Below are 27,345 nucleotides of genomic sequence, written 5' to 3'. Positions count from 1 at the left end.
TAACTAGAAACTGAGTAGGCATATTATATTTTATTTTACGGTATAGCAAGTAACTGGAAAAAACGTTGACATGGTGCACAGAATAAGCCGCGGGGATGGTGCATTCCTCATCGGAACTATAATTAATTACGAGTAATTGGGACTTTCCACTTTCCGGCTGCCTCCGCGGCCATTGGCAGTCAGGCGCTCCCGGGGGTTTCAGACCGGCGCAGCAACAGCGCTGCTAGGGGGAAGCCTAGTGTTTACAGGGAGGGGTAACTGCTTACCGGGGCAACAGGTTTTTTGCCCATTCAAGTCTGTTAATGCATCTGCCATCTACTGCCTAAAAGTCCCCTCCTTTCCATTCCGACTTCTTTTCCAATCTGGGCTGTAAATCAGGGAAATCTGCTCCCTTGCTATTTAAAACCTCATCTGCATCGCCCGGGAATTCAGGACAACAGCGTCTTGCAGAAGTGCATAATGAGGGAGACGGATAGCGATATTTCTCCAGGCATGACTGACTGCCTCTGGCTATCAGCGAAGTTTGCATCGGGACTATCAAACCGTACAGCTCAGCATGCGTAGCGGCGCGACTCGGGACTGGCCTACAGATTATTTGTACTAATAGCCTCTCAGCAGAAAGATAAATAATTCAGCAGATAAATTGACGCCAGGGGAAGAAAATCCCAAAAGCTTCAGGCGAATGGGGTGTCTATGTTATGGACAAGCTCAATTCTGACATTTATTAATTCACAGGCTCAGCAATATCAATGGAACAGAACATGCTTCTGTCAGACACGTGAATTGCATATGCTTACACATAAATGCAGCTAGGCTAATCTGTTGTATGGATGACAAATTCTATTACTTCATTTGTATTTATTATTCAAAAGACTCGTTTATTTCTGTTATTTTATTACAAAAAAAAAAAAACCTGATGACGTCTTTCGCCAGCAGGGGCGCCATCGTCGTCACGAAGGGAAAAAAACAATCGATTAACCTCACATAAGAGCACCAGGTAACGCTTCCCTACATACTTCTCGGCCCTACCTTCTTCCATGATGGAGTACTTCTGAATTAGCCACTCCACGATATCATTTCCTGGGAAGGCATAGCGAGGAAGGCATCTAGTTAGAGTCGAGAAATGCATTAAGCCGTCATAAATCAAAAACGCTGAACTCGATAAATAAATTACATAAATAAATATGAGCGCAAGGAGATCGATGACAGTCTTAATGCACAGGATTCCCGAAGACCGCCGATGTATGGGCTTTCCTGTGAAGGGCTTAAATGACCATTAGGACCCGCCCCCCGGGACACTGCACGGCCGGGTGTAAGACAACCCGGGCGGCACGAAAAATTATTTTTAAAAAGTAAAATATGTATCGTGCACCTGTCATCGCATGTGGAATCACTGTGATTAACAGTCTTTGATTCTTCATCTTTATCCCCATGTCGGGATCTTGCATCGCCACAATGACTTGTTCAATCTGGGATAAGAAGAATAGTCAAAATCGTGAAATCAAGGTGACGACAGACATAGTGAAAACGTTCAACCTAGTAATATAATAATTGCTTAATGTGTGATTTGATATGTAATCGTTATATTCATCATTAAATCACCGGAGAGACACACTCATATATTTAGGCATATATATAAGTAAACTACAAGGTTTTTCCTCTGACTATCTTAACTGCACGTCAAAGACGTTATCGGATATTCCCGACTACAGACTTTCGGTTTGATCATTTATTCGCGTTATTAATTCGGCTCCTGATTACATTAAACTAAACATGCTCAGATTGTTACAACCTTTGCTTGTCGGTTATTTTTGGGATCTTTCTGGATGGGCTCAAGGCGGGGTCTGTAAGCACAAGCAAACTGCCAGCACTTTTGTTTTACATGAAAATAGTTTGATGTCGGCCTATTGCGTTATTGTCTGGCTATAATTTGGAGGCAATATTAAACAATAGGCCCATATATTGTAAATATACATGTTGTGTTGTTTTGTTGTTATCACAAACGTATAGCCTGATCATAAATTTCATGGATACCTGGATGTTGTATGTTCCATTATATTTATGAATGAATGATTTATGTGAAGTCTGGCTTAGATTCGAGAATTAATCATATAGATTAAAAAAAGTTTTCATTTAAAACTTATCTCATATAATAAAATCCTCGTCCGAACGAACATATGTCAGAATGAAAAAACATTTAAATTATTTTTGTGATGCATCAGTATCAATAGCTACAACGTCATAACAGATATAGATATAATGCGGTTCATACTTTTGAAGTTGATGCGTATCTCCCGAAAAAAATCAACTCCAGAAGAGTCCGCGTCTGTAAATGCCTGAACTTCGGAATCGATCCTACCTTTGTTAGGCGCGGCATCTGTGTCTTGCAGCTGTTCCCTTGGATAAAGATGTTAATTGTCATGCTTACAGCATCTCGATCTCCGGCGTTTGTGAAGTTGGGATTGATGCTGTCCTGTGTTTTTTTTTTCCTTCCACACTTAAGCTCTGCTTGTTACTGCCCCATAGCGGAGCGCAAGTGAAACGGACTACCGGAGATTTGCACTGTTTTTCTGTTAGTGTGTATAATCAAAATATGACTCAGTTTGGCCAGTTAGAAAAATATGATAATAGAAAAGTATTCTTTTCCTCTCACTTTTTTTTCTTGATTTAATTACCGACTTCACGTACTTACACTGTGTCCCGTTGCACGATGTAATATTGCGAAACTATGATTTTGTGGCAGTGTTTTGTAAAGGAATTTTCCGTTTAATCATCGTCTTAGTATAAAGCTATATGGTTGTTCTGGTATCAGTGGACGTACATTATGTATTTTTTCTTCTCTTGAGCACCATGGTCATGACATGAAGCTCAGTCATTGATTACTCGCAAATGTTAGTAGTCATCCGCTGTTTATCTTGAAGATGTAAAAGTAGTGCGCGTACATCTCCTCGTTAGTATAGTGGTGAGTATCCCCGCCTGTCACGCGGGAGACCGGGGTTCGATTCCCCGACGGGGAGAGTCTGCATCTTTTTGCCTCGGTCTCAAAAGGCACCAAGCTAGAACCGGCCCCGTGTTAGTGGAAACGGGGCTTGTGACTTGTACTCATGCATAATATTCTGCGGGTCGCTCAGCAGCGCAGCATATGAAACTAGACTCGGATTGTAAGTGTGTGGTTTTGATAATTGATGTATGGATGGATGGATCCTTAATAAGAGATATAAACAATAAGGTCCAGTCGCCAACTAATCATGTAAAATACGTCATAAACTCATGGTTGTTAAACCCAGAATAAAAATGAAGACGTATAACTAGGAAAGTCAACTTGCACATTTCAATTTTGGTTCGATATAATCACGTTGTCCTTAACCCTCCAGTGCAGGAGGGGACGGTAATGCGCATCGAATGTTTCCGAACCTGTGTGTGATACAACCGAGGAAGAGCCGATGACTTCGGGGGAGGAGGGGCAGGCGACTCGGAAGAAAAAGCAGCAGAACCCAATGCAGCCTGTAGCCCATTCAAAGGCCTACTGTTGGACCTCTGCTTATTTTGCAATACGTCTTTAGTACGGACTGAAAAATGTCCGATTTCGATGAGTTTGAGAAGCAGTTAAGCGAAAATCGGCAAGGTAAGTTTGGCTTTGAAGATCGGTGTATGCTCCCTGTTTTAGGGTAATAAAGTGGCCGGCGTGTCCTAGCGCCGAGGATGGTGCGGAGGGCACTTCTGCTGGTTCCGAAAAGAAAAGCGCGGCTGGGAAATCGGTGCCTTTTATCCGAGCGCTCGCCGATTCTGAAACCTGCCCGATTCTTCTTCTCCCAGCTGCCGCAGGATCCCCGAAAACTGACCGCTTTGGTAAATCAGTGACATTCTTTGCTTGGCATTGTTATAGAGATCGCTAGGCCTGCATCCATCAGTGCCCGGCGTACATAACATGGACATTTCAATGAAACGTTATTGGGGTGCACTCGATGTGAAAGCCTGCGGTTTTATTTATTTAATTATTTACCATTATACACTTGGATCATAAATTGCGACCCGCGTATTTTCATTCGCAGTAACACACTATGCATGGATGTTTGTTGCAAGCGTTATATTTTCAAGATCACGTTTAAAGTTTTATGCAAATAAAAACGACCGCGACCACTTGATTTAAAGTCCGCACTTAATAACAGTGTTAGTTACTTGGTTTTTAAATACTACGACGAGTTTTCTATATAATGATATGATTTTGTCTCTTTCCGATGCACAATAGCCTTTCCCTTGGGTCCGAAATGCTGGCCCTGTCATCCGTACAGAATAAGTCTTTCTCACACGATCGCCGTTTCTTCATGATGTATAGACTCTAAAAATCAGCCGCGTTCCCTGGAATCATAACAACTGCTTTTAGGTCGTTATTGCAAAGTCTTGCACCTGTATCTACCTTTACAGCGGATAGCAGTAACTAACAATGATGTACAGTTATATAACAATACACATATAACTTCATTAAAGTGCAGAGAATCCAGTAAACTGAATAAACTTAAGCCATACTAACGCAACTGAAATATACAACATGCGTTACAACGGAGTCGAAAGTAGGATTGATTTATGTACCTATCAAATGGCAATCTTGTCATATCAGCTCCTTATCACTAAATCACTAAAATGTCATTCGAAACGACCTGATTCGGCTAGACGAGCACTAAGTGCCGCCGTGTTTGATAAACTAGCAGTTCCAGTCATTCATATCTGCGCTCTGACTATGCCTGCGATTGCGGTAATTGGTTATTACCGATTTACGTAAGATGCATTGGCCGCTCCGTGTCTGTACTTTTGCAGCGGTGCATTACCGTAACGCTGTTATAACTGATGCATGAAGCTGATTCCTCGAGCAGCACCTGCGTTTAAATGCTTCACTGAAAACTGCACCTTCAGGGATTTATTTAAGCTTCTATATGAAGGACCTGCTGGGATAGAAAGGTGATATTTTATTGCTAGTTTAATAAAGTGCTGTCTGTCAGATTGAAACGATATTAATTACCCATCCATCGTCCAACCAGTTATCTTAGTCAGGCTCCCCTGGAGCCTATTCCAGGCAAATTCCCCATACAGAGAGCAGAGGCAAAATTCAGGCCTCCAGACTCGGAGGCGTGAGGCAACTGTACTCACCACTGTGCTCCTATATCATTAATTAGTCTGGTTATGTTTTTATTGTTTCACAACAGACTGACATTCAAGGGGATGTCCTTGTGCCCTTGAAATTATTAGCCATTGAGAGATGGGTGTGTTTGTTTCAGGAGGGTGTGATTGAATATGTGAATTGAATGGAGGTGCTTCATTCTGGTGAGGAAACTGGGGAGTTAGACCCCGTACCACATCTTGGTCTCCGTAAGTGACTTTTAAGGCATAGCGCTGGGTCAGTCAGCATCCAGCACCCCAGGGAAGTTGGTAATATGATTACTCTGTGACTCATGGGCTTCAAACCCACAACCATCCGGACACACATTCATAATCCCTCTGAGTTACACATCTTGGATTTATCGAAATGGATGGTAGGGGGGCAGTCATGTCGCTCCGCCCACCGTCTCACTGGTACCACGGTGTCGTCCCCCAGAGCGGGAGAAGGAGCGACACAAGAAGCGTAGCCGCAGCCGGTCTCTGAGCCGTGGCGAGAAGCACCGCCGCTGGAGCAAGGACTCCAGGGGGCGGAGTCACGAGAAGCGCAGCAGCAGCCGCGACCGCAAGGGTCGTGACCGACGGAGCAGCTCACGCGAGCACAAGAAGCACAGGTACCCCCCCTCACGGTCCCGGTTACAGGCACTGAAGCTGATATCTAGCATGGTTTGAGGCCTCTTAACAAGTTTCTTTCACAATCAACCAATTGGTTTCTTCGTGGTGGGAAGGGGGACTGTACCCATATTAAATTTTAACTGGCGTTTATAAGTAGCCCCCGCCATAGCGATGGGACCTCAAAGCCAGCCTAAAAAGTGGCGCATGGTCACACCCTCATGACCTTAAACTGCCTGCGATCCAAAGTTAAATGTAAACATTCTGCCATCTGTTTGTTTTTGCCAGATTCTGAGTGTTTACACTGTATTGTTTGGGGAAAACAACCTTCTGTTTTGTGTTTGGGCAGCTACTCTCCTCGGAGAAGCCGTAAGAAAAGGACATACAAGTACTGGGATGTTCCCCCTCCGGGATTCGAGCACATCACCCCCATGCAGTACAAGGCAATGCAAGGTTTGGATGCGACGCTTCCATGTGTGCTAGTTCAGTATTGCAAGGTTATGGTATATTGGTTGCAATGAAAGCATTTATTCTGGAGTGCCCTCCTCCCCCCTGCTGGTCAAAGAGGGAATAACACTTGGGATGATTTCAGACAGTGTGAAGAGAGCTTAAACCTAGGGGTTAGAAGCAAATGAAGGCGACGATCCGGATGTTCTGGCCGTCCCTGGTTGGGGTCTTGAAGCCCTTTCTCCTCCCCACAGCTGCAGGGCAGATCCCCACGATAGCTTTACTGGCAACATCCACCACCAGCGGCGTGGCAGTGACGCCCACCCAGGTGCCGATGGTCGGCAGCCAGATGACCCGGCAGGCCAGGCGGCTTTATGTCGGCAACATCCCCTTCGGCCTGACGGAGGTGAGTCCAGGCAAAGTCCCGCGTTGCCTTCTGTCATGCATACTGGTGTCATGTGTAGCTCAGTGAGTTAGGACACTGAGCCGGTCACAAGAAGGTTGTTGGTTCAAATCCCTTGGGCAGCAGAGTGATTTCACCATTGGGCCCCCGAGCGCAGCCCTTAAGCACTATTTGCTCTAGGAACTGTCTGGTCCTGCTTCTTCAATGAAATGTATGTTGCTTTGGATGAAAGTGTCCGCAAAATAAATAGATAAATGTACTAGACTTGTCAGTCATTTTTTTTCTCGTTTGCCTGTTTTGATGTCTTCAGACGTCTGCCTGTCTTCATTCAGTGTGTCTGCCTGTCTTTTTAGGAGGCCATGGCGGATTTCTTCAATACCCAGATGCGATTGGCTGGCTTATGTCAAGGTCCCACCAATCCCGTCCTCGCTGTTCAGATAAACCAGGACAAGAACTTTGCCTTCCTTGAAGTAAGAGTCTTTCCTGCCTAATGGCTGCTGTGTCCAGGCGGAGACCGCAGCCTTCCCTGATTAACGACGTTCTTCGTTCTGCCCTAGTTTCGGTCCGTGGATGAGACCACGCAGGCAATGGCCTTCGACGGCATCATTTTCCAGGGTCAGTCGTTAAAAATCAGGCGGCCCCACGACTATCGCCCCCTGCCTGGCATCTCAGAGCAGCCCGCCTTCCACGTACCAGGTCCGTTTTGCTTGTCGCCGTCATAACCTTAATCTTTATTTACCTTTGAAGAGCCGATCGGCAAGGCCAGTTTTTTGTACTCGTTACGGACTGACTGTCCTTCGCAAGCTGCGGATGTCTTGTCATATAAAGAGGGAGACTTTCACTTTTATTTACTTAATGTTGTAAATATTTAGCAGACAGTTTTATCCAAAGTGAAGAATGTTTTTTTTTTTTTTTTTTTTTGAGAAATCAGGGTCAGCCTGTCCCTAGAGCAAACTCGCCGGCCCAGTGGTGTGATCACCAGTGATGTGAACCAGTGATCTTCTGATGATAACGCTGGCATCCTAACCAGCTGAGCCACACACACACACACACAGCTCAGTCACTCACTTCTTACTGTTAACATAGGGGTGTTGTGTGGCTCTGTGATGTTTGCCCATGAAAAGAAGGTTGCTGGTTGGCAGGGTTGGCAGAGTGATTTCACCACTGGGCCCTTGAGCAAGGACCCTAACCCCCAAATTGTTCTAGGGTTGCTGGCTCCTATTCTAGTTAAAAATTCTGGACACACCTACTGAAAATGACTTGTTTTTCAGCAAGATAATGACCCAAAGCCCACCTTGAAGGTTATGCAAGTAGCTTATTACCTTGTGAACTAGGAAAGAGATGGTCCCCACAGCCCCCCAACCTAAACTCTATAGAGCTGGTTTGGGATCAGTTGGATGAGAGTAAGAGTAAGGTAGCCAGCTTGCGCGCAGAACTTGTGGAAACTCGAGGACTGTTGGAGAAACGGTCCAGGTGGGTACATATGTTAGCTGGTTGAGTCCGCAATGCTGTCATCGAAGCCAATGGCTCCTATTTTGAAGAGACAAAAATTTTGTCTTTGCAGTACTTCATATGCATAACTTCCATGCCCAAAGGCCTTTTACTATAAGGTGAATAACAGCTAAAATAGAGACAAATGCATTAAGAGCAGGTGTGTCCATACTTTTGACTGGTGCTGCATGTGTCAGCATCTCCCATGGAGAGCAAGATGGGAGAGACAAAAAACAGTCGTCAAACTGCCCCAGTATTTAGGTATTTTTTTGCTGGAGTTACATTTATCTGATATTATATAGGAGATAACGACGTCATACTGATTTGAAGTTGGCTTATTTCACTCGCGCCGTTTGCTCGTGGTCATTATCCGGCATGTTGACGGTTTGCTGTGATCGGCCGGCTTTGGGCGCCGTGCCGCTCTGTCTGCAGGGGTCGTCTCCACCGTGGTTCCAGACTCGCCACACAAGCTCTTTGTCGGAGGCCTGCCCAACTATCTCAGTGACGATCAGGTACCCCGCCCTCAGTCTCTGTCGCCGGGGAGCCGACCCACAACCCTCCTGTGTTTCTGTCCCACTGCTGCACGTGGAACTCAAGCAGGCATGCACACACACGCACACGCACGCACGCACGCACGCGCACGCACATACATACATAAAATAAACACTCGTCTCTGTGTAACTGATTAGTAGGAAAAGAAAGCCTGTCAAAGTTACCTCACCGCTTAAAATTCATTACAAGATACTGGGGGGTCAAATGTCAGCATCATGTTTAAAGCTAGCTGCTGAAAATAGCCGCACATTTGAGGTTTTTTTTTTTTTTTTTTTAAAGATATTCATGGGATTTATTAAACATTTATTAGACATGTAGGTAATGAGTTGACAGTTACATTACGCTCATTGTTTATCCAGCTGTAAATTATGAAGATATTGAGACCCCGCTAATGTAAAAGGTACGTTTCCCAAAACCTCATGTTATCGACTTGCATAGTTGGAACCATTCAGTTGTTATCTAATGTTGTTAGCAAATAACCTTATTAGCAACAAAGGCTTTGGGAAACGTGCCTTACAGCTGGCGGCTTGCCAAACCAGTCACGTAGCCAGTCCCTGTGCTGCCTGTTGCTGGGTACCCTGGAATATTTGTATATCGGGTTAATTGCTGAGTGTTAGTCGGATGAATCAGCCGCGTCGTTTTGCTGCATGAAAATTTAAAATCGAGTCATCTGCGCGTCACCTAACTGACGAATACCTCCACATTGCCGTACACCTGTGTTTGCCCAATCCCAGTCCTCGGGGAACCGCCGACTGTCCACATTTTCGCTCCCTCCTAGCTCCCAGCCAATCAGGAACACCGAATACCTGGTACAGGTGTGCTGAGAGGAAGCAAAAACGTGGACTGACCGGGGGGGTACCCCCGAGGACTGGGCTGGGAAACACTACCATAGACTGTGCTTGAAATGTGGGGGAGATCGACCAAGTCCCCAAACGCTTCAGTATTCGCAGACGTGCCGTGTCTCACGTCCATGTCCGCACACTGAGAACGATGACTTCACATCCCGTTAACAGCGATGGGGAGCTGCGGAAGAATCGTTCCCTACATTGCTGTGTCGCTCGAAAGGCAGAAAATACTTCGGACCTTTTTCCCGGTGAACGATTATCAGCTTCACTGGAGTTTTCACATCGTGCCCCATGCCCTATTCTGTTATGACGTCAGTGATGGATAATATTACCATAACAACATGCACAGATGAGGTCGTCTTACTCTGAAAGTGTTGAAAGGGTCACATTTTAGACATTTTCTACTTCTCATTAGCATCTTTTATGATTTTTTTTTTTTCTTCCTATATCGCCACCCCACTGAAATCGGCCCATTATAGACATAATCCATACAGGCATTTAATAGTTTACCTATTTATTTTGCAAAAGTTAATCGCAAAACGTTTTGCGTCCACCCCTGCATTGTAACATTTTGAGCTCCGGTGTCCCACTCACTTTAGCCTAAACTGTTAAAAATGGCAAGACTCAGCCCACAAGATAGTGATCGCGGTTTCAGTGAAAGGTAAGTGAGAAGTGCAGTCAGTTTGTTTTTCTTTGATTTTTTTCCTCCTTTTCGGATTGTCATCGTAATCTTTCTTATCCAGTGTGAGTCACATGTAATCCAAGTCAAGAGGAAGGCTGTACCAAAGCAGCACTGGGGGGAGAGAGTTTGAATCCAGCAGAACTGTTAATGTATTTCACGTCAAAGCCAGTAAATGTGCCATAGACAGGTGAAATGGAAACCGCTGCTTGTATCCTGGTGTTTACATTTTTTTTGCAGTCCCTGCTACCGCTTTGATACTTACAGCTCTTTCATTTTTGTTCCCCACTTTGTCCCCAGCTAGGGGCCTGTAAGATCGTTAAGTCTTCGCTCATAATTTGTTCAGTAGTACTGACCTACTGCTGCCATGCCAACATGTAACACAAGGCAAGTAAGACATTCCGTCCCTCGCACGGATATCCTCCCTGTCGACGGCCTGCCCCTGTGGGGGGGCTCTGTCCTGGAGTGCTCTTAAGCATATGGGGTCCTTTTTTTGGGGGTTGAAGGCTGGGGAGAGACTTATTATGCTGATCACAGGGTATAAATTTGATTTTTTTTTTTTTTTGCCCCTAAGAGAAGGTAGGAGGTAGCGCCCTCTTGTGGCTGCCAGTGTCCCAGGTGACTCCTTTCTGAAGTCAGTGGTTAATGCGGCTTTACAGTAGATTCCTGTAGAATAAGTGAGGAATGATGTTAGCAGAGCTATTTCGTCCTGTTTGGCTTCAAGCCGTGGCCCCTTTAGCAGGACCCTGTGGCGGCTCTTAGCTTTACCTGTGAGTTTATCTCCTGTAGGCTTTGTCCCTCTAATTAACTGCACCAATGTGGTTCTTGGTTTTAAGAACAGGAAGTCAGTGATTCGGCTGGGTTTGTGTTCTGCCGAGTCGCCCCCCCCCCCTCCACATTGTATACATGGAACACTTAACATATAATTAGCTGTTTTTATTTAGTTTTTTTTTTATATACCATCTAGCTTAATTATTGTGGCCCTTAAAATCAGATGCAACTCGGTCCATATTTCAAAATTCGTAGTTGGAATTATCAGAGAACTTGATTAGGAATTCAGTTGTGTTGTATATGCTGTAGGATGGGGGGGGGAATCTGTGTTATCATTCATTGACAAGAATCAAAATAGTTACTTTTGTACGCTCCCAGTAAGTAAGTCATGCAGAAAGGGCACAGGGGGCTTTGAGCTCTAGTGTTGCACCGTAATGTCGAGCCACTTGTCATAAAGCCATTTTCCTGATGTCTTCACTGTTTCCTCATGTCGTTTTGCAAAGTTTAACATGCTGCTTCTCCCACAGTTAAGATTAGCATTTCTAGCGAGGCGCCGTGCCTGGACTGTTGGGCTAATCGCCCCCCCGCGTCTCCTCCTCTTGCCCAGGTGAAGGAACTCTTGACGTCGTTCGGACCTCTTAAGGCCTTCAACCTTGTGAAGGACAGTGCCACGTCACTGTCTAAGGGTTATGCTTTCTGTGAATACGTGGACATCAGTGCCACTGACCAGGTGCGTGAGGTGGGGCAGCAGCTGGAAGGTCTGGGGTGACTCGGGGCTTCCGGATGGAATTGCTGACGCTTGTGTGGGATGCATCCCGCAGGCCGTGGCTGGACTCAATGGCATGCAGCTCGGAGACAAGAAGCTCATCGTCCAGCGGGCAAGCGTGGGGGCTAAGAATGCCAACGCTGTGAGTATTTGCCCTCGGCTGCCGCCTTTCTGATGTCCTAAACCCAACTTGGTTCCTGGGTGCCTCCCAGGAAGCTTAATGCCCCTATTTCTTGGGTTTATTTGGGTCCATGTAAATTTCTCGCTGTTACTCGAGACGATTGGACGATCAGGGGGTATCTGACACTCTTGTCGCCCCCCGGGACAGACGGCCATCATCGAGACGCCGGTGACGCTGCAGGTTCCAGGGCTGCAGCGGCTGCAGAGCTCCGGCATGCCCACGGAGGTGCTGTGCCTCCTCAACATGGTCATGCCCGAGGAGCTGGTGGACGACGAGGACTACGAGGAGATCCTGGAGGACATCCGGGAGGAGTGTTGCAAGTACGGCAACGTGCGCTCCATCGAGATTCCGCGGCCCGTCGATAGCGTGGAGGTGCCTGGCTGTGGCAAGGTGGGACCCGTACTCTCCTGTACCAGTGGCAAAAAGAAGACCTCTGTAGGCACTAAACACAGGCTCATGGGAGCATTTCTTGCACAAAAGTGTTTTGAAAACGGAATAATTTTTTGTGTAAGAAAAACAATCTGATTGGTTCAGATAGACGACGGACGATCTGATTGGTTCAGATAGGCGACGGACAATCTGATTGGTTCAGATAGGCGACGGACAATCTGATTGCTTCAGATAGGCGACGGACAATCTGATTGCTTCAGATAGGCGACGGACAATCAGATTGGTTCAGATAGGCGACGGACAATCAGATTGGTTCAGATAGGCGACGGACAATCAGATTGGTTCAGATAGGCGACGGACAATCTGATTGGTTCAGATAGGCGACGGACAATCTGATTGGTTCAGATAGGCGACGGACAATCTGATTGGTTCAGATAGGCGACGGACAATCTGATTGGTTCAGATAGGCGACGGACAATCTGATTGGTTCAGATAGGCGACGGGACAATCTGATTGGTTCAGATAGGCGACGGACAATCTGATTGGTTCAGATAGGCGACGGACAATCTGATTGGTTCAGATAGGCGACGGACAATCTGATTGGTTCAGATAGTGCGACGGACAATCTGATTGGTTCAGATAGGCGACGGACAATCTGATTGGCTCAGATAGGCGACGGACAATCTGATTGGCTCAGATAGGCGACGGACAATCTGATTGGCTCAGATAGGCGACGGACAATCTGATTGGCTCAGATAGGCGACGGACAATCTGATTGGCTCAGATAGGCGACGGACAATCTGATTGGCTCAGATAGGCGACGGACAATCTGATTGGCTCAGATAGGCGACGGACGGACAATCTGATTGGCTCAGATAGGCGACGGACAATCTGATTGGCTCAGATAGGCGACGGACAATCTGATTGGCTCAGATAGGCGACGGACAATCTGATTGGCTCAGATAGGCGACGGACAATCTGATTGGCTCAGATAGGCGACGGACAATCTGATTGGCTCAGATAGGCGACGGACCAATCTGATTGGCTCAGATAGGCGACGGACAATCTGATTGGCTCAGATAGGCGACGGACAATCTGATTGGCTCAGATAGGCGACGGACAATCTGATTGCTCAGATAGGCGACGGACAATCTGATTGGCTCAGATAGGCGACGGACAATCTGATTGGCTCAGATAGGCGACGGACAATCTGATTGGCTCAGATAGGCGACGGACAATCTGATTGGCTCAGATAGGCGACGGACAATCTGATTGGCTCAGATAGGCGACGGACAATCTGATTGGCTCAGATAGGCGACGGACAATCTGATTGGCTCAGATAGGCGACGGACAATCTGATTGGCTCAGATAGGCGACGGACAATCTGATTGGCTCAGATAGGCGACGGACAATCTGATTGGCTCAGATAGGCGACGGACAATCTGATTGGCTCAGATAGGCGACGGACAATCTGATTGGCTCAGATAGGCGACGGACAATCTGATTGGCTCAGATAGGCGACGGACAATCTGATTGGCTCAGATAGGCGACGGACAATCTGATTGGCTCAGATAGGCGACGGACAATCTGATTGGCTCAGATAGGCGACGGACAATCTGATTGGCTCAGATAGGCGACGGACAATCTGATTGCTCAGATAGGCGACGACATCTGATTGGCTCAGATAGGCGACGGACAAATCTGATTGGCTCAGATAGGCGACGGACAATCTGATTGGCTCAGATAGGCGACGGACAATCTGATTGGCTCAGATAGGCGACGGACAATCTGATTGGCTCAGATAGGCGACGGACAATCTGATTGGCTCAGATAGGCGACGGACAATCTGATTGGCTCAGATAGGCGACGGACAATCTGATTGGCTCAGATAGGCGACGGACAATCTGATTGGCTCAGATAGGCGACGGACAATCTGATTGGCTCAGATAGGCGACGGACAATCTGATTGGCTCAGATAGGCGACGGACAATCTGATTGGCTCAGATAGGCGACGGACAATCTGATTGGCTCAGATAGGCGACGGACAATCTGATTGGCTCAGATAGGCGACGGACAATCTGATTGGCTCAGATAGGCGACGGACAATCTGATTGGCTCAGATTGGCGACGGACAATCTGATTGGCTCAGATTGGCGACGGACAATCTGATTGGCTCAGATTGGCGACGGACAATCTGATTGGCTCAGATTGGCGACGGACAATCTGATTGGCTCAGATTGGCGACGGACAATCTGATTGGCTCAGATTGGCGACGGACAATCTGATTGGCTCAGATAGGCGACGGACAATCTGATTGGCTCAGATAGGCGACGGACAATCTGATTGGCTCAGATAGGCGACGGACAATCTGATTGGCTCAGATAGGCGACGGACAATCTGATTGCTCAGATAGGCGACGGACAATCTGATTGGCTCAGATAGGCGACGGACAATCTGATTGGCTCAGATAGGCGACGGACAATCTGATTGGCTCAGATAGGCGACGGACAATCTGATTGCTCAGATAGGCGACGGACAATCTGATTGGCTCAGATAGGCGACGGACAATCTGATTGGCTCAGATAGGCGACGGACAATCTGATTGGCTCAGATAGGCGACGGACAATCTGATTGGCTCAGATAGGCGACGGACAATCTGATTGGCTCAGATAGGCGACGGACAATCTGATTGGCTCAGATAGGCGACGGACAATCTGATTGGCTCAGATAGGCGACGGACAATCTGATTGGCTCAGATAGGCGACGGACAATCTGATTGGCTCAGATAGGCGACGGACAATCTGATTGGCTCAGATAGGCGACGGACAATCTGATTGGCTCAGATAGGCGACGGACAATCTGATTGGCTCAGATAGGCGACGGACAATCTGATTGGCTCAGATAGGCGACGGACAATCTGATTGGCTCAGATAGGCGACGGACAATCTGATTGGCTCAGATAGGCGACGGACAATCTGATTGGCTCAGATAGGCGACGGACAATCTGATTGGCTCAGATAGGCGACGGACAATCTGATTGGCTCAGATAGGCGACGGACAATCTGATTGGCTCAGATAGGCGACGGACAATCTGATTGGCTCAGATAGGCGACGGACAATCTGATTGGCTCAGATAGGCGACGGACAATCTGATTGGCTCAGATAGGCGACGGACAATCTGATTGGCTCAGATAGGCGACGGACAATCTGATTGGCTCAGATAGGCGACGGACAATCTGATTGGCTCAGATAGGCGACGGACAATCTGATTGGCTCAGATAGGCGACGGACAATCTGATTGGCTCAGATAGGCGACGGACAATCTGATTGGCTCAGATAGGCGACGGACAATCTGATTGGCTCAGATAGGCGACGGACAATCTGATTGGCTCAGATAGGCGACGGACAATCTGATTGGCTCAGATAGGCGACGGACAATCTGATTGGCTCAGATAGGCGACGGACAATCTGATTGGCTCAGATAGGCGACGGACAATCTGATTGGCTCAGATAGGCGACGGACAATCTGATTGGCTCAGATAGGCGACGGACAATCTGATTGGCTCAGATAGGCGACGGACAATCTGATTGGCTCAGATAGGCGACGGACAATCTGATTGGCTCAGATAGGCGACGGACAATCTGATTGGCTCAGATAGGCGACGGACAATCTGATTGGCTCAGATAGGCGACGGACAATCTGATTGGCTCAGATAGGCGACGGACAATCTGATTGGCTCAGATAGGCGACGGACAATCTGATTGGCTCAGATAGGCGACGGACAATCTGATTGGCTCAGATTGGCGACGGACAATCTGATTGGCTCAGATTGGCGACGGACAATCTGATTGGCTCAGATTGGCGACGGACAATCTGATTGGCTCAGATTGGCGACGGACAATCTGATTGGCTCAGATAGGCGACGGACAATCTGATTGGCTCAGATAGGCGACGGACAATCTGATTGGCTCAGATAGGCGACGGACAATCTGATTGGCTCAGATAGGCGACGGACAATCTGATTGGCTCAGATAGGCGACGGACAATCTGATTGGCTCAGATAGGCGACGGACAATCTGATTGGCTCAGATAGGCGACGGACAATCTGATTGGCTCAGATAGGCGACGGACAATCTGATTGGCTCAGATAGGCGACGGACAATCTGATTGGCTCAGATAGGCGACGGACAATCTGATTGGCTCAGATAGGCGACGGACAATCTGATTGGCTCAGATAGGCGACGGACAATCTGATTGGCTCAGATAGGCGACGGACAATCTGATTGGCTCAGATAGGCGACGGACAATCTGATTGGCTCAGATAGGCGACGGACAATCTGATTGGCTCAGATAGGCGACGGACAATCTGATTGGCTCAGATAGGCGACGGACAATCTGATTGGCTCAGATAGGCGACGGACAATCTGATTGGCTCAGATAGGCGACGGACAATCTGATTGGCTCAGATAGGCGACGGACAATCTGATTGGCTCAGATAGGCGACGGACAATCTGATTGGCTCAGATAGGCCACGGACAATCTGATTGGCTCAGATAGGCCACGGACAATCTGATTGGCTCAGATAGGCCACGGACAATCTGATTGGCTCAGATAGGCCACGGACAATCTGATTGGCTCAGATAGGCCACGGACAATCTGATTGGCTCAGATAGGCCACGGACAATCTGATTGGCTCAGATAGGCCACGGACAATCTGATTGGCTCAGATAGGCCACGGACAATCTGATTGGCTCAGATAGGCCACGGACAATCTGATTGGCTCAGATAGGCCACGGACAATCTGATTGGCTCAGATAGGCCACGGACAATCTGATTGGCTCAGATAGGCCACGGACAATCTGATTGGCTCAGATAGGCCACGGACAATCTGATTGGCTCAGATAGGCCACGGACAATCTGATTGGCTCAGATAGGCCACGGACAATCTGATTGGCTCAGATAGGCCACGGACAATCTGATTGGCTCAGATAGGCCACGGACAATCTGATTGGCTCAGATAGGCCACGGACAATCTGATTGGCTCAGATTGGCGACGGACAATCTGATTGGCTCAGATTGGCGACGGACAATCTGATTGGCTCAGATTGGCGACGGACAATCTGATTGGCTCAGATAGGCGACGGACAATCTGATTGGCTCAGATAGGCGACGGACAATCTGATTGGCTCAGATAGGCGACGGACAATCTGATTGGCTCAGATAGGCGACGGACAATCTGATTGGCTCAGATAGGCGACGGACAATCTGATTGGCTCAGATAGGCGACGGACAATCTGATTGGCTCAGATAGGCGACGGACAATCTGATTGGCTCAGATAGGCGACGGACAATCTGATTGGCTCAGATAGGCGACGGACAATCTGATTGGTTCAGATAGGCGACGGACAATCTGATTGGTTCAGATAGGCGACGGACAATCTGATTGGCTCAGATAGGCGACGGACAATCTGATTGGCTCAGATAGGCGACGGACAATCTGATTGGCTCAGATAGGCGACGGACAATCTGATTGGCTCAGATAGGCGACGGACAATCTGATTGGCTCAGATAGGCGACGGACAATCTGATTGGCTCAGATAGGCGACGGACAATCTGATTGGCTCAGATAGGCGACGGACAATCTGATTGGCTCAGATAGGCGACGGACAATCTGATTGGCTCAGATTGGCGACGGACAATCTGATTGGCTCAGATTGGCGACGGACAATCTGATTGGCTCAGATTGGCGACGGACAATCTGATTGGCTCAGATTGGCGACGGACAATCTGATTGGCTCAGATTGGCGACGGACAATCTGATTGGCTCAGATTGGCGACGGACAATCTGATTGGCTCAGATTGGCGACGGACAATCTGATTGGCTCAGATTGGCGACGGACAATCTGATTGGCTCAGATAGGCGACGGACAATCTGATTGGCTCAGATAGGCGACGGACAATCTGATTGGCTCAGATAGGCGACGGACAATCTGATTGGCTCAGATAGGCGACGGACAATCTGATTGGCTCAGATAGGCGACGGACAATCTGATTGGTTCAGATAGGCGACGGACAATCTGATTGGTTCAGATAGGCGACGGACAATCTGATTGGTTCAGATAGGCGACGGACAATCTGATTGGTTCAGATAGGCGACGGACAATCTGATTGGTTCAGATAGGCGACGGACAATCTGATTGGTTCAGATAGGCGACGGACAATCTGATTGGTTCAGATAGGCGACGGACAATCTGATTGGTTCAGATAGGCGACGGACAATCTGATTGGCTCAGATAGGCGACGGACAATCTGATTGGCTCAGATAGGCGACGGACAATCTGATTGGCTCAGATAGGCGACGGACAATCTGATTGGCTCAGATAGGCGACGGACAATCTGATTGGCTCAGATAGGCGACGGACAATCTGATTGGCTCAGATAGGCGACGGACAATCTGATTGGCTCAGATAGGCGACGGACAATCTGATTGGCTCAGATAGGCGACGGACAATCTGATTGGTTCAGATTGTCCGTCGCCTATCTGAACCAATCAGATTGTCCGTCGCCTATCTGAGCCAATCAGATTGTCCGTCGCCTATCTGAGCCAATCAGATTGTCCGTCGCCTATCTGAGCCAATCAGATTGTCCGTCGCCTATCTGAGCCAATCAGATTGTCCGTCGCCTATCTGAGCCAATCAGATTGTCCGTCGCCTATCTGAGCCAATCAGATTGTCCGTCGCCTATCTGAGCCAATCAGATTGTCCGTCGCCTATCTGAGCCAATCAGATTGTCCGTCGCCTATCTGAGCCAATCAGATTGTCCGTCGCCTATCTGAGCCAATCAGATTGTCCGTCGCCTATCTGAGCCAATCAGATTGTCCGTCGCCTATCTGAGCCAATCAGATTGTCCGTCGCCTATCTGAGCCAATCAGATTGTCCGTCGCCTATCTGAGCCAATCAGATTGTCCGTCGCCTATCTGAGCCAATCAGATTGTCCGTCGCCTATCTGAGCCAATCAGATTGTCCGTCGCCTATCTGAGCCAATCAGATTGTCCGTCGCCTATCTGAGCCAATCAGATTGTCCGTCGCCTATCTGAGCCAATCAGATTGTCCGTCGCCTATCTGAGCCAATCAGATTGTCCGTCGCCTATCTGAGCCAATCAGATTGTCCGTCGCCTATCTGAGCCAATCAGATTGTCCGTCGCCTATCTGAGCCAATCAGATTGTCCGTCGCCTATCTGAGCCAATCAGATTGTCCGTCGCCTATCTGAGCCAATCAGATTGTCCGTCGCCTATCTGAGCCAATCAGATTGTCCGTCGCCTATCTGAGCCAATCAGATTGTCCGTCGCCTATCTGAGCCAATCAGATTGTCCGTCGCCTATCTGAACCAATTTTTTGTGTTTGTGAAAACGGGTCTTTAATCGGGGAAACGGAGCGGGTAGAGCAGGACGGAACGCAGGCATTGACAAACTACAATGACGGACAGGGCAAACAGGTAAGACCAGGACTTAAAATAGGTCATGACTAATCAAAGTAATCGGGCAAAGCAGGAGACGATCAGGGAAGCACACGTGGGTAATCAGGGGGCGTGGCACACACGAGGAGCGGACAAGCCGGGCATATATGTATATCTATATAAAACCTCATTAATGAGGGACAGGGAACAGAACGGACAGACAGAACTGGCACAGGGGAAGGAGCCAGGACAAGACTTGACATAAGACAGGAAAGGCAGAGAAACAGATCAGAAAGGGGGACACGGAGGGAACAGGCAGGACAAAAGGACCGGGAGTGAACGAAGGGAACATCGGGGAAAGAGGAGCAGAAGCCAGAGGGACGAGGGACAAAGAGAGGAGGGACAGAGACAGGAGGAACAAAGCGAGGGGGAGCAGAGGCAGGAGGGACAAAGACGGGAGGCCAGGGAGAGAAGGAGGGGGAACCAAGAGGAGCCCGAGGGAGACCCAGCGGGCGACGGGAGGCAGCCGGAAGGGCTGCAGGCGGCCGGGAGGCCGGAGCCGGAGGGGCCGAGGAGATGGGGTGAGGGACAGATGCAGGGACGAAGGAGGGAGTCGGAGGGGAGACCAGGGAAGGGGACGAAGGAGCTGGAAGGGACCCTGGCGAGGGCAAGGAGAGAGGGGGAGCCGCAGCAGACGGCGACGTCCTCCGACACGCCAGAGCGGGAGGACCAGCAGGCGAATGAGGAGCCGCCGTCGGGGGGCCCGCAGGCAACCGATAAGACGCCGGAGGAGGGACCGAGGCAGGGCGACGAGGCCGCGGAGGGGGACCCGCAGACGACAGCCGACCCGGAGGGCCAGGACCCGCAGGCGCCGACCAAGCCCTAGCGCCGGCGAGGGAGGGCGAGCCAGGGGGCTGGGCGGGTGGGACCCCAGCCGTGCGTCTGTGTCCTCTCCCCTTATGGGACACAGACATAAGGACCCGTGGCCGGGGTCGGGCTCGTCGGGGTGAGGGTACCAGAGTCACAGGGGGAGAAGGGACTGGAGTGGGGCCAGGGACTGGAGCTGCAGGCTGCAGAGGGGGCGCCTGCCCGGGAGCTGCAGGCAGGGAAAGCGCCTCGGACGTGGGCGCGGTAGCTGCAGGCAGCGGAGACGGCTGCTCGGGCTCTGGGGCCGCAGGGGGCACTTATTTTATTATATAAAATAAGTATTATATAAAATAAGTGTCACACAACCGGGGTGACATGCCTTGCCTGCTTGTGGGATGAGGAAGACTCAGGGACTGGAAATGGGATTAAAACTGAAGATGTGCTCATTCCTTTGTGTATTTACAAATTTTCCTTCCGTCAGACATGAGGAGTTTGCTGCTATATTTGGCACTAATAGAGATTCTGATGCTGCTATTTTTATTGTCTATTAGTTTGTTATTATTTACAAGTTCTGTTGTGTTTTTGCATTTTTCTCTTCTGGTTAATTAACTGCTGTCTGATTGCTGTGAAGTATGAGTGTGGTGAGTAAGACTCAGGGACTGGAAGTGGGATTACAACTGAAGATAACATGCTTATTCCTTTTTGTATCGTTTACAAATTTCCTTCCGTCAAACATGAGGAGTTTGCTGCTATATTGTGCACTAACAGAGATTCTGATGCTGCTATTTTTATTGTTTATAAATGTGTTATTGTTTCCAAGTTGAGTATTCAATAAATGCTAAATTGAGAAATTTTGTGTATCGTTTGTTATTATTAGTGTGATATTTTACCATGCAAATAGAGGGGAAAACGTCCAATTATCGGCCAAAAAAAATCAGCAGCATATATCGGCCATCGCCTGACCCTGACTCCTAAATATCGGCATCGGCTATTGAAAAACCCATATCGGTCGACCTCTAGTAACAGTACATTCTGTCCAATTCATCCATCGAGTTAAGTCACACACCCACTTGAGGGGGCACTCCGGCAGACGTGAGGATGGGGATGTTCTTTCCGCTATAACATCCACTGCAGAAGTACATCTCGCTCCTGTTCACAGGGCTTACTTCAATGATGAAGCAGGGCTGGTTGTCTGGACAAGTGAAGTTGTCCTGCTGCTGGGTCTCGGTGCCGTTTTTCCACCTAAGCTTGAAGGTGGAAATGTGTTCCAACTTGGTCCCTGGGACTGCAGCATAGCCAAACATCGCGAGCAGCGTCGGCCACACCCACCACCAGAACCATCACACCGTCCTATACACATAAAGAAGAACTAAAACATAGAGTGTTGTGACAATCTATGCGTTAATGTTTGGCAGCATAGGTGATTCGTTAAAATTATACCGAAGAATGGAAAATGTGATATTTAGAATATTTTTTGCCATTTAGTAGCTAATTTAAGCACTTACCCAATGCCTCAATTTGTTTTAGGTCAGTAATGTCTGAGCCAAAAGAATGAATGTATGAATTTAATACAATTCACCCACTCCCACCCACACACAAATCTGAAATTCAATTTATTAAGACACTTCTTAAACATTAGTGCATTAACAAAAAAGGAAAATCTTAAGAGATTCAGTAGGATTTTCTATGTTAGACTTAAGTTAATAGTTCAATAGTTCAATAGTTCAATGAAATATATTTCAGTATACCAATTTGACTTTAATGTTGAAACAGATGCTAAAACATGGAATAATTTCATAACTAGAGAAACATGTTATTCACAAACACTAGCAAAGGTAGCTTATAGTTAAACTTACTTAAGTCAGCAAGTCAGGCTACAGTGTGTAAGAATTGTCGTAAACGATAATTTGTCTCAGTCTTACATGACAGAATAAGTAAACAGAAAATATAAAATGGCTGAAACAGCATCATTAACGCCAGCTACAGTAGAGGCGCAGAAAAGGTGTCATGACTGAAGTATTCCCAAACTTTGGAAGACCGCATGCGAGCCTTTTTTGCCGCGTGTTTCTCCAGAGGCTCCGGAGCTCCGCTGGTTGACGCAGCCAAGTTGGCTCATGTGCAGGGGGACAAGCGGCAAATTTCTTTTTTGCAGGGTGGTAGGTGATGTCTCATTAATATTTCTGAGAGAAGTGCTACATGATTGGCCAGTGCATGCCTTACAAAATGGTGCGGCACTGCATCCAAGCCTGCGGCACTCAGAGTCACAAATACAGTGGAAACCATTTGTAGTAATTACGTCTGTCTGGCTGATTTCCAACTAATTGATATTTGTATATTTATTACATGAATATAAGGTAATATAAGGTAATAGAAGAGGTATTTAATGGTTTTCCGTCTGAGGAATTTGCAAAAAACTGCAGTGCATGATGGGTCGGATCTAAAGGCTGCCTAACGTCCTCATCTGTAGGACGACTTACATCAAGACTAGGAAGGTGCATAATGTTCATGCCTGGTTGCGTTTGTTGGTCCAGAAAGTAATTCAATTTCGCCATGTAGGTTACGTTCTTAAAAACTGCTTGGAATATAGCCCGATTATATGCTGTGGGCCTTTTAATTTCTTTGTTTACCAGGTAGGCTACCTTCTTTAAACTGCGTTTTGTTAGACTACATATTTAGGGAGGTCTTTATAAATTTATTGTAGTCTTTATAAATATGTACATAGTTTAGCCTAACCCAGCCACTTAAGGGAGCAAGCCAGCTCAACTAGGTGTCGGTCCCAAGCCCGGATTAATGGGGAGGGTTGGCGTCAAGAAATAAAGAGACTGTATCTTCACTGCATGACTGATGTCAAAATGTGTGAAATATGTGGTTGTATAAATAAATTCATTAAAGTAGGTTAATGATTCTGTGCTGTCTAAATTGTATAGAAAATTTCTACATATAGCCAAACAAATCTCCTCCTGTTTGAAAAGGCATAGAAAAAGCAATTTAGCCACTAAAACTTTACAGTTTTTGTGAGGGACAGTCGAATTCTCTCGTTAAGTTTTTTGTGATCCTGCACCTACACTTTGCCGGCCCCAGGAGGATGGGCTCCCCCTTTGAGTTTGGTCCCTCCCAAGGTTTCTTCCTTCTTGGGAGTTTTTCCATGCTATCGGCGCCTATGGCTTACTCACTGGGGGCTTTGGGTGGGCATGATATAAAGCAAAGCATTTTCCCTTCCAGTTTCCTCCTCTGGTCCACATTGCAGGACCATCAGCCATCAGAAACAGCCCAGACAGTCTCCTTCAGCTTCTTTAGTGTCCTTGGAAGCCAAGGCAGTTTTAGATCTGAGAGGAGGTTTATCAGAAGGACACATATTACGTCGTTTGTCCTGAAATGTAACATGGGGAGGAAAAGTTAAGCGGTTTAGTCAGATTGGAGTCGTTTATTCAGCAGTGGCAGCGCCAGTGACTTAATGCTACAGGTGCTATAGGGGAGTGAGATTATTTAGAGCGGGTGCTTTAGCTTTTCAGCTTATGTAGATGCTGTATAGAAGCACACAGCACGATAAGCTACAGCATGGATAAAATATGATAAAATATGAAATTCTAACGTCTAGCTCACAGAGCCTCTATGTGTACTTTGAAGAAAAAATACACTACAAGTATGCTATAAAAACCGCAAAAATGTCTTACACAATATACAGATTTTACAGATAGTTAAAGAAAAAATGAAACCAATATTTTGGGGGTGCTGTGGGGGTACTATGGTCATTGGAGGAGGAGCTAGAGCCCCCCCCCCCAAGCTTTTCCCTGGTGCTGCCACTGTTGTTCAGATTAAAAGTAACCTTGTCATTAATAAACAGTACTCTGATCAAATTTTTGCATGTACAAACACAATCAAAGTTTAACCACATGTTTAGACACAATTCACACACCTGTTACATTTCCATAATGCTAAGACTCTCTACACTTACTTCATCCACTTTCTTGTTTGGTACACAGTCAATTGATGGATGTGTAAGATTATTACCAGACCGTCTGCTGCAAACTCTACAGTTAATGAATGGCTGCAAAAACACACAGACACACAAAAACAGTATTTAAAGAGTGGTGGGCAATAAATACAGTGAGAGAAGGTGTAGTAAAGATATATCTAAAGATTTAAGGCAGAGCTGCTGGACTGCAGGGTTTAATGACACAGAACAATTTTAGAGGAAAGAGCTTCCAAAGCAGGGTCACCTTAAGGCTATATTATACAAAGCAAGTTCATCTAAAAGTATGAACAACAAATCCCGTTTAACTGAACACTGCTCTGTATTAAAATACTGTCCTCCGATCAAGCTAAGTGGTCCTGTAGTTCACTATTTAAAGAGGTAAATTTAAAGGGTAATTCACACTGCGCATCTACCCTGCTCTGACCAGATTTAATTGCCCTTTCACCACAAAACACCACACTGCCATTTAAGGCTGATTTCAACTGCCTGGTAATCCAGCCTTTAAGCCTGTAAACCTACTAAAATTTGAGAATAAGGTGATGGAACTGGCTGTTTGAGGCCACCTATCTATTTGTTACTTTATTGTTGGCTAACTTTCCTCCGCAGGGCATCAAAAAAGTTAACATGAACCTAAATTAATTTGCTAACTGATATGTCCAATGCTCACAGTCACAGTGACTCTTTACTTACCCTCTTGTCCATGAAAATACAGTCAGCCCGATGGTCTGTTGCAGTTGACTTTGGACATTTTGTTGCTCTCAAGAGAATCTCAATGTCAATGTATTCACTGCTGATCTAAATCACATAAACACGTTATATACAAAATTGCCTACAACTGTTTTAAAGGCAATATAACAAACAATAATCACCCAAAAAATGGCAAACTGTCACAGACTTGACTGCAGCAGATTCAGAGAGAAACTGTGAGAAGGTAAAATTGACCAGGGCTGAGATATACAACCATCACTTTCATTGTGAAGAGACATTAAGCATCATATGCATTGAAATTAAAACATCAAAATCAATGTGATTCTCATTAGTTCAGCTTGCAGATGATGAAAGTTTCACACTTTTGTAAACACTTTCTCAGCAGTTACCTTCGGACGGCCCTGGATGTTATAGAAATTCATGTGCTGACGGGTTCCTTGATGAGCATTTTCGACTGCGAGTTTAATGGCCGTCTTGTAGAGTGCAGGGAGACTGTGGTAATCTTGCTGGGCCTCTGTGGAGATAAGCAGAGCTCCATAAGCCAAAACCAGAACCAGCAGGCGGGTCATCTTCCTCTCAGCTTTGAAGGGAGAAGCAGGACTGAGGACACTGATCTGTGGTCCCCTTATCCAGCACGTCCAGGGGCGTGTCCTTCACCCGAAACAAACAGACCTTTGAACAACATTGGAAAACTCTTCAGGATGAATCGAGGCAGGTGGTCAAGTGGGTTTATTGTTATTTCAGCAATATACACAGTACACAGTGAAAGGAAACATTGTTCCTCCTGGACCACGGTGCAAGACAAAGAAGAAAAACAGAAACAACACAAGATGACACAAGTGCGGGCAAGATAGAACTATACAGAGTGAAAGGAGCACAAACAGAGGGAGAAAGTGCAAGATAAACACAAGAGCAACAATACAATACTACAGGACAAGACAGCGCAGTCAAGAACACAGAGTGCAGCCAGAGCTAACCTGAATAGGGGCATCAAGGTTGCCAGGCAGGCAGAGAAACAGAAAATAGAGGTCTACTTCACATACAACAACCCACAGTGGGTGTGGCAGGGAATACAACACATTACAAACTTCAAAGGCAACAACACCGTCACTGTTAACAGCAACGCCCTTTTAGCAAAGGAGCTAAACAGCTTCTTTGCTCGTCTGGAGGAACACAGAGCAGACATAGCCACACTGCCCCCTCCCCCAATCTCCAGCACTCACAGACTCCCTCTGCAGGAACACCACGCGAGAAGGCACATTGCATCTCTAGGTGTGTGGAGTTTAAGACAAGGCAAGTGATGCTACGATAATATAATTCCTTGGTAAGACCCCACCTAGAATATTGTGTGCGGGTTTGGTTACCATACCTTAAGAAGGACATTGCTGCCTTGGAAAAGGTGCAACGTAGGGCAACGAGAATGATTCCTGGTCTTAGAGGAATGTCTAATGAGGAGAGGTTAGCTGAGCTGAATCTGTTTAGCCTCGAGCAAAGGAGACTAAGGGGGGACATAATCCAGGTGTTTAAGATTCTAACAGGTCTGGATGCTGTTCAGCCAAATGGCTATTTCAATGTTAGTTTAAATACCAGAACTCGTGGCCATAAGTGGAAATTAGCTGGAGAACATTTTAAAACGAATTTGATGAAGCATTTCTGTACACAGCGTGTAGTTAGAGTATGGAATAGTCTTCCTGTTATTGTAACACAAGCTAAAACCCTGGGTTCTTTTAAATCAGAGCTAGATAAGATTTTTGAGCTATTAGCTAAGTTCTCCTCAAAGGAGCTTGATGGGCCGAATGGCCTCCTCTCATTTGTAAATCTCTTTGGTTCTTATGAGTCAGCTTACAGAGATGAGGTCCAGAAACTGATAGGTTGGAGTTCAGCAAACAATTTGGCACTAAACAGCACAAAGACAAAGGAATCACTGACTTCAGGAAGGATGGAGGCGACACTGGCCTGCCTAGATGGATGGATGGATGTTTTTATTGACATTGTAAGTACAATGAGATTTAGTTTGGAACGCGCCAGCAGCTACACAGTATATTTACA

At 46.9% G+C, this 27,345-nt stretch overlaps 2 protein-coding genes across 2 annotated transcripts in view; both read left to right on the top strand.

Annotated features, from left to right (window-relative positions):
- The window catches only part of LOC125721049 (H(+)/Cl(-) exchange transporter 7-like), a 139,397-nt gene that overhangs the window by 22,786 nt on the left and 89,266 nt on the right, over window positions 1-27,345 (top strand). The window lies entirely within an intron of this gene.
- LOC125721050 (splicing factor U2AF 65 kDa subunit-like) lies at window positions 3,467-12,491 on the top strand. Its single transcript, XM_048996989.1, has 10 exons — window positions 3,467-3,625; window positions 5,591-5,765; window positions 6,113-6,216; window positions 6,465-6,616; window positions 6,967-7,083; window positions 7,171-7,309; window positions 8,537-8,616; window positions 11,559-11,681; window positions 11,773-11,859; window positions 12,046-12,491. The coding sequence occupies exons 1-10, from the start codon at window positions 3,577-3,579 to the stop codon at window positions 12,421-12,423; spliced, it is 1,404 nt and encodes a 467-aa protein (XP_048852946.1). The 5' UTR covers window positions 3,467-3,576; the 3' UTR covers window positions 12,424-12,491.

Source organism: Brienomyrus brachyistius, unplaced genomic scaffold (genome assembly GCF_023856365.1).
Source record: "Brienomyrus brachyistius isolate T26 unplaced genomic scaffold, BBRACH_0.4 scaffold27, whole genome shotgun sequence".
NCBI classification, from domain to species: Eukaryota; Metazoa; Chordata; class Actinopteri; order Osteoglossiformes; family Mormyridae; genus Brienomyrus; species Brienomyrus brachyistius.
The sequence above is the reverse complement of the archived record's forward strand: the minus strand, read 5'-3'. Positions and strand labels throughout refer to the sequence as shown.

Bases quoted from the DNA above. Each gene is read 5' to 3' on its own strand.
- LOC125721050 (XM_048996989.1), top strand. From the start codon at position 3,577: ATGTCCGATTTCGATGAGTTTGAGAAGCAGTTAAGCGAAAATCGGCAA. The intron at 7,084-7,170 runs GTAAGAGTCTTT...GTTCTGCCCTAG, and splicing joins AGAACTTTGCCTTCCTTGAA to TTTCGGTCCGTGGATGAGAC. The intron at 7,310-8,536 runs GTCCGTTTTGCT...CTCTGTCTGCAG, and splicing joins GCCCGCCTTCCACGTACCAG to GGGTCGTCTCCACCGTGGTT.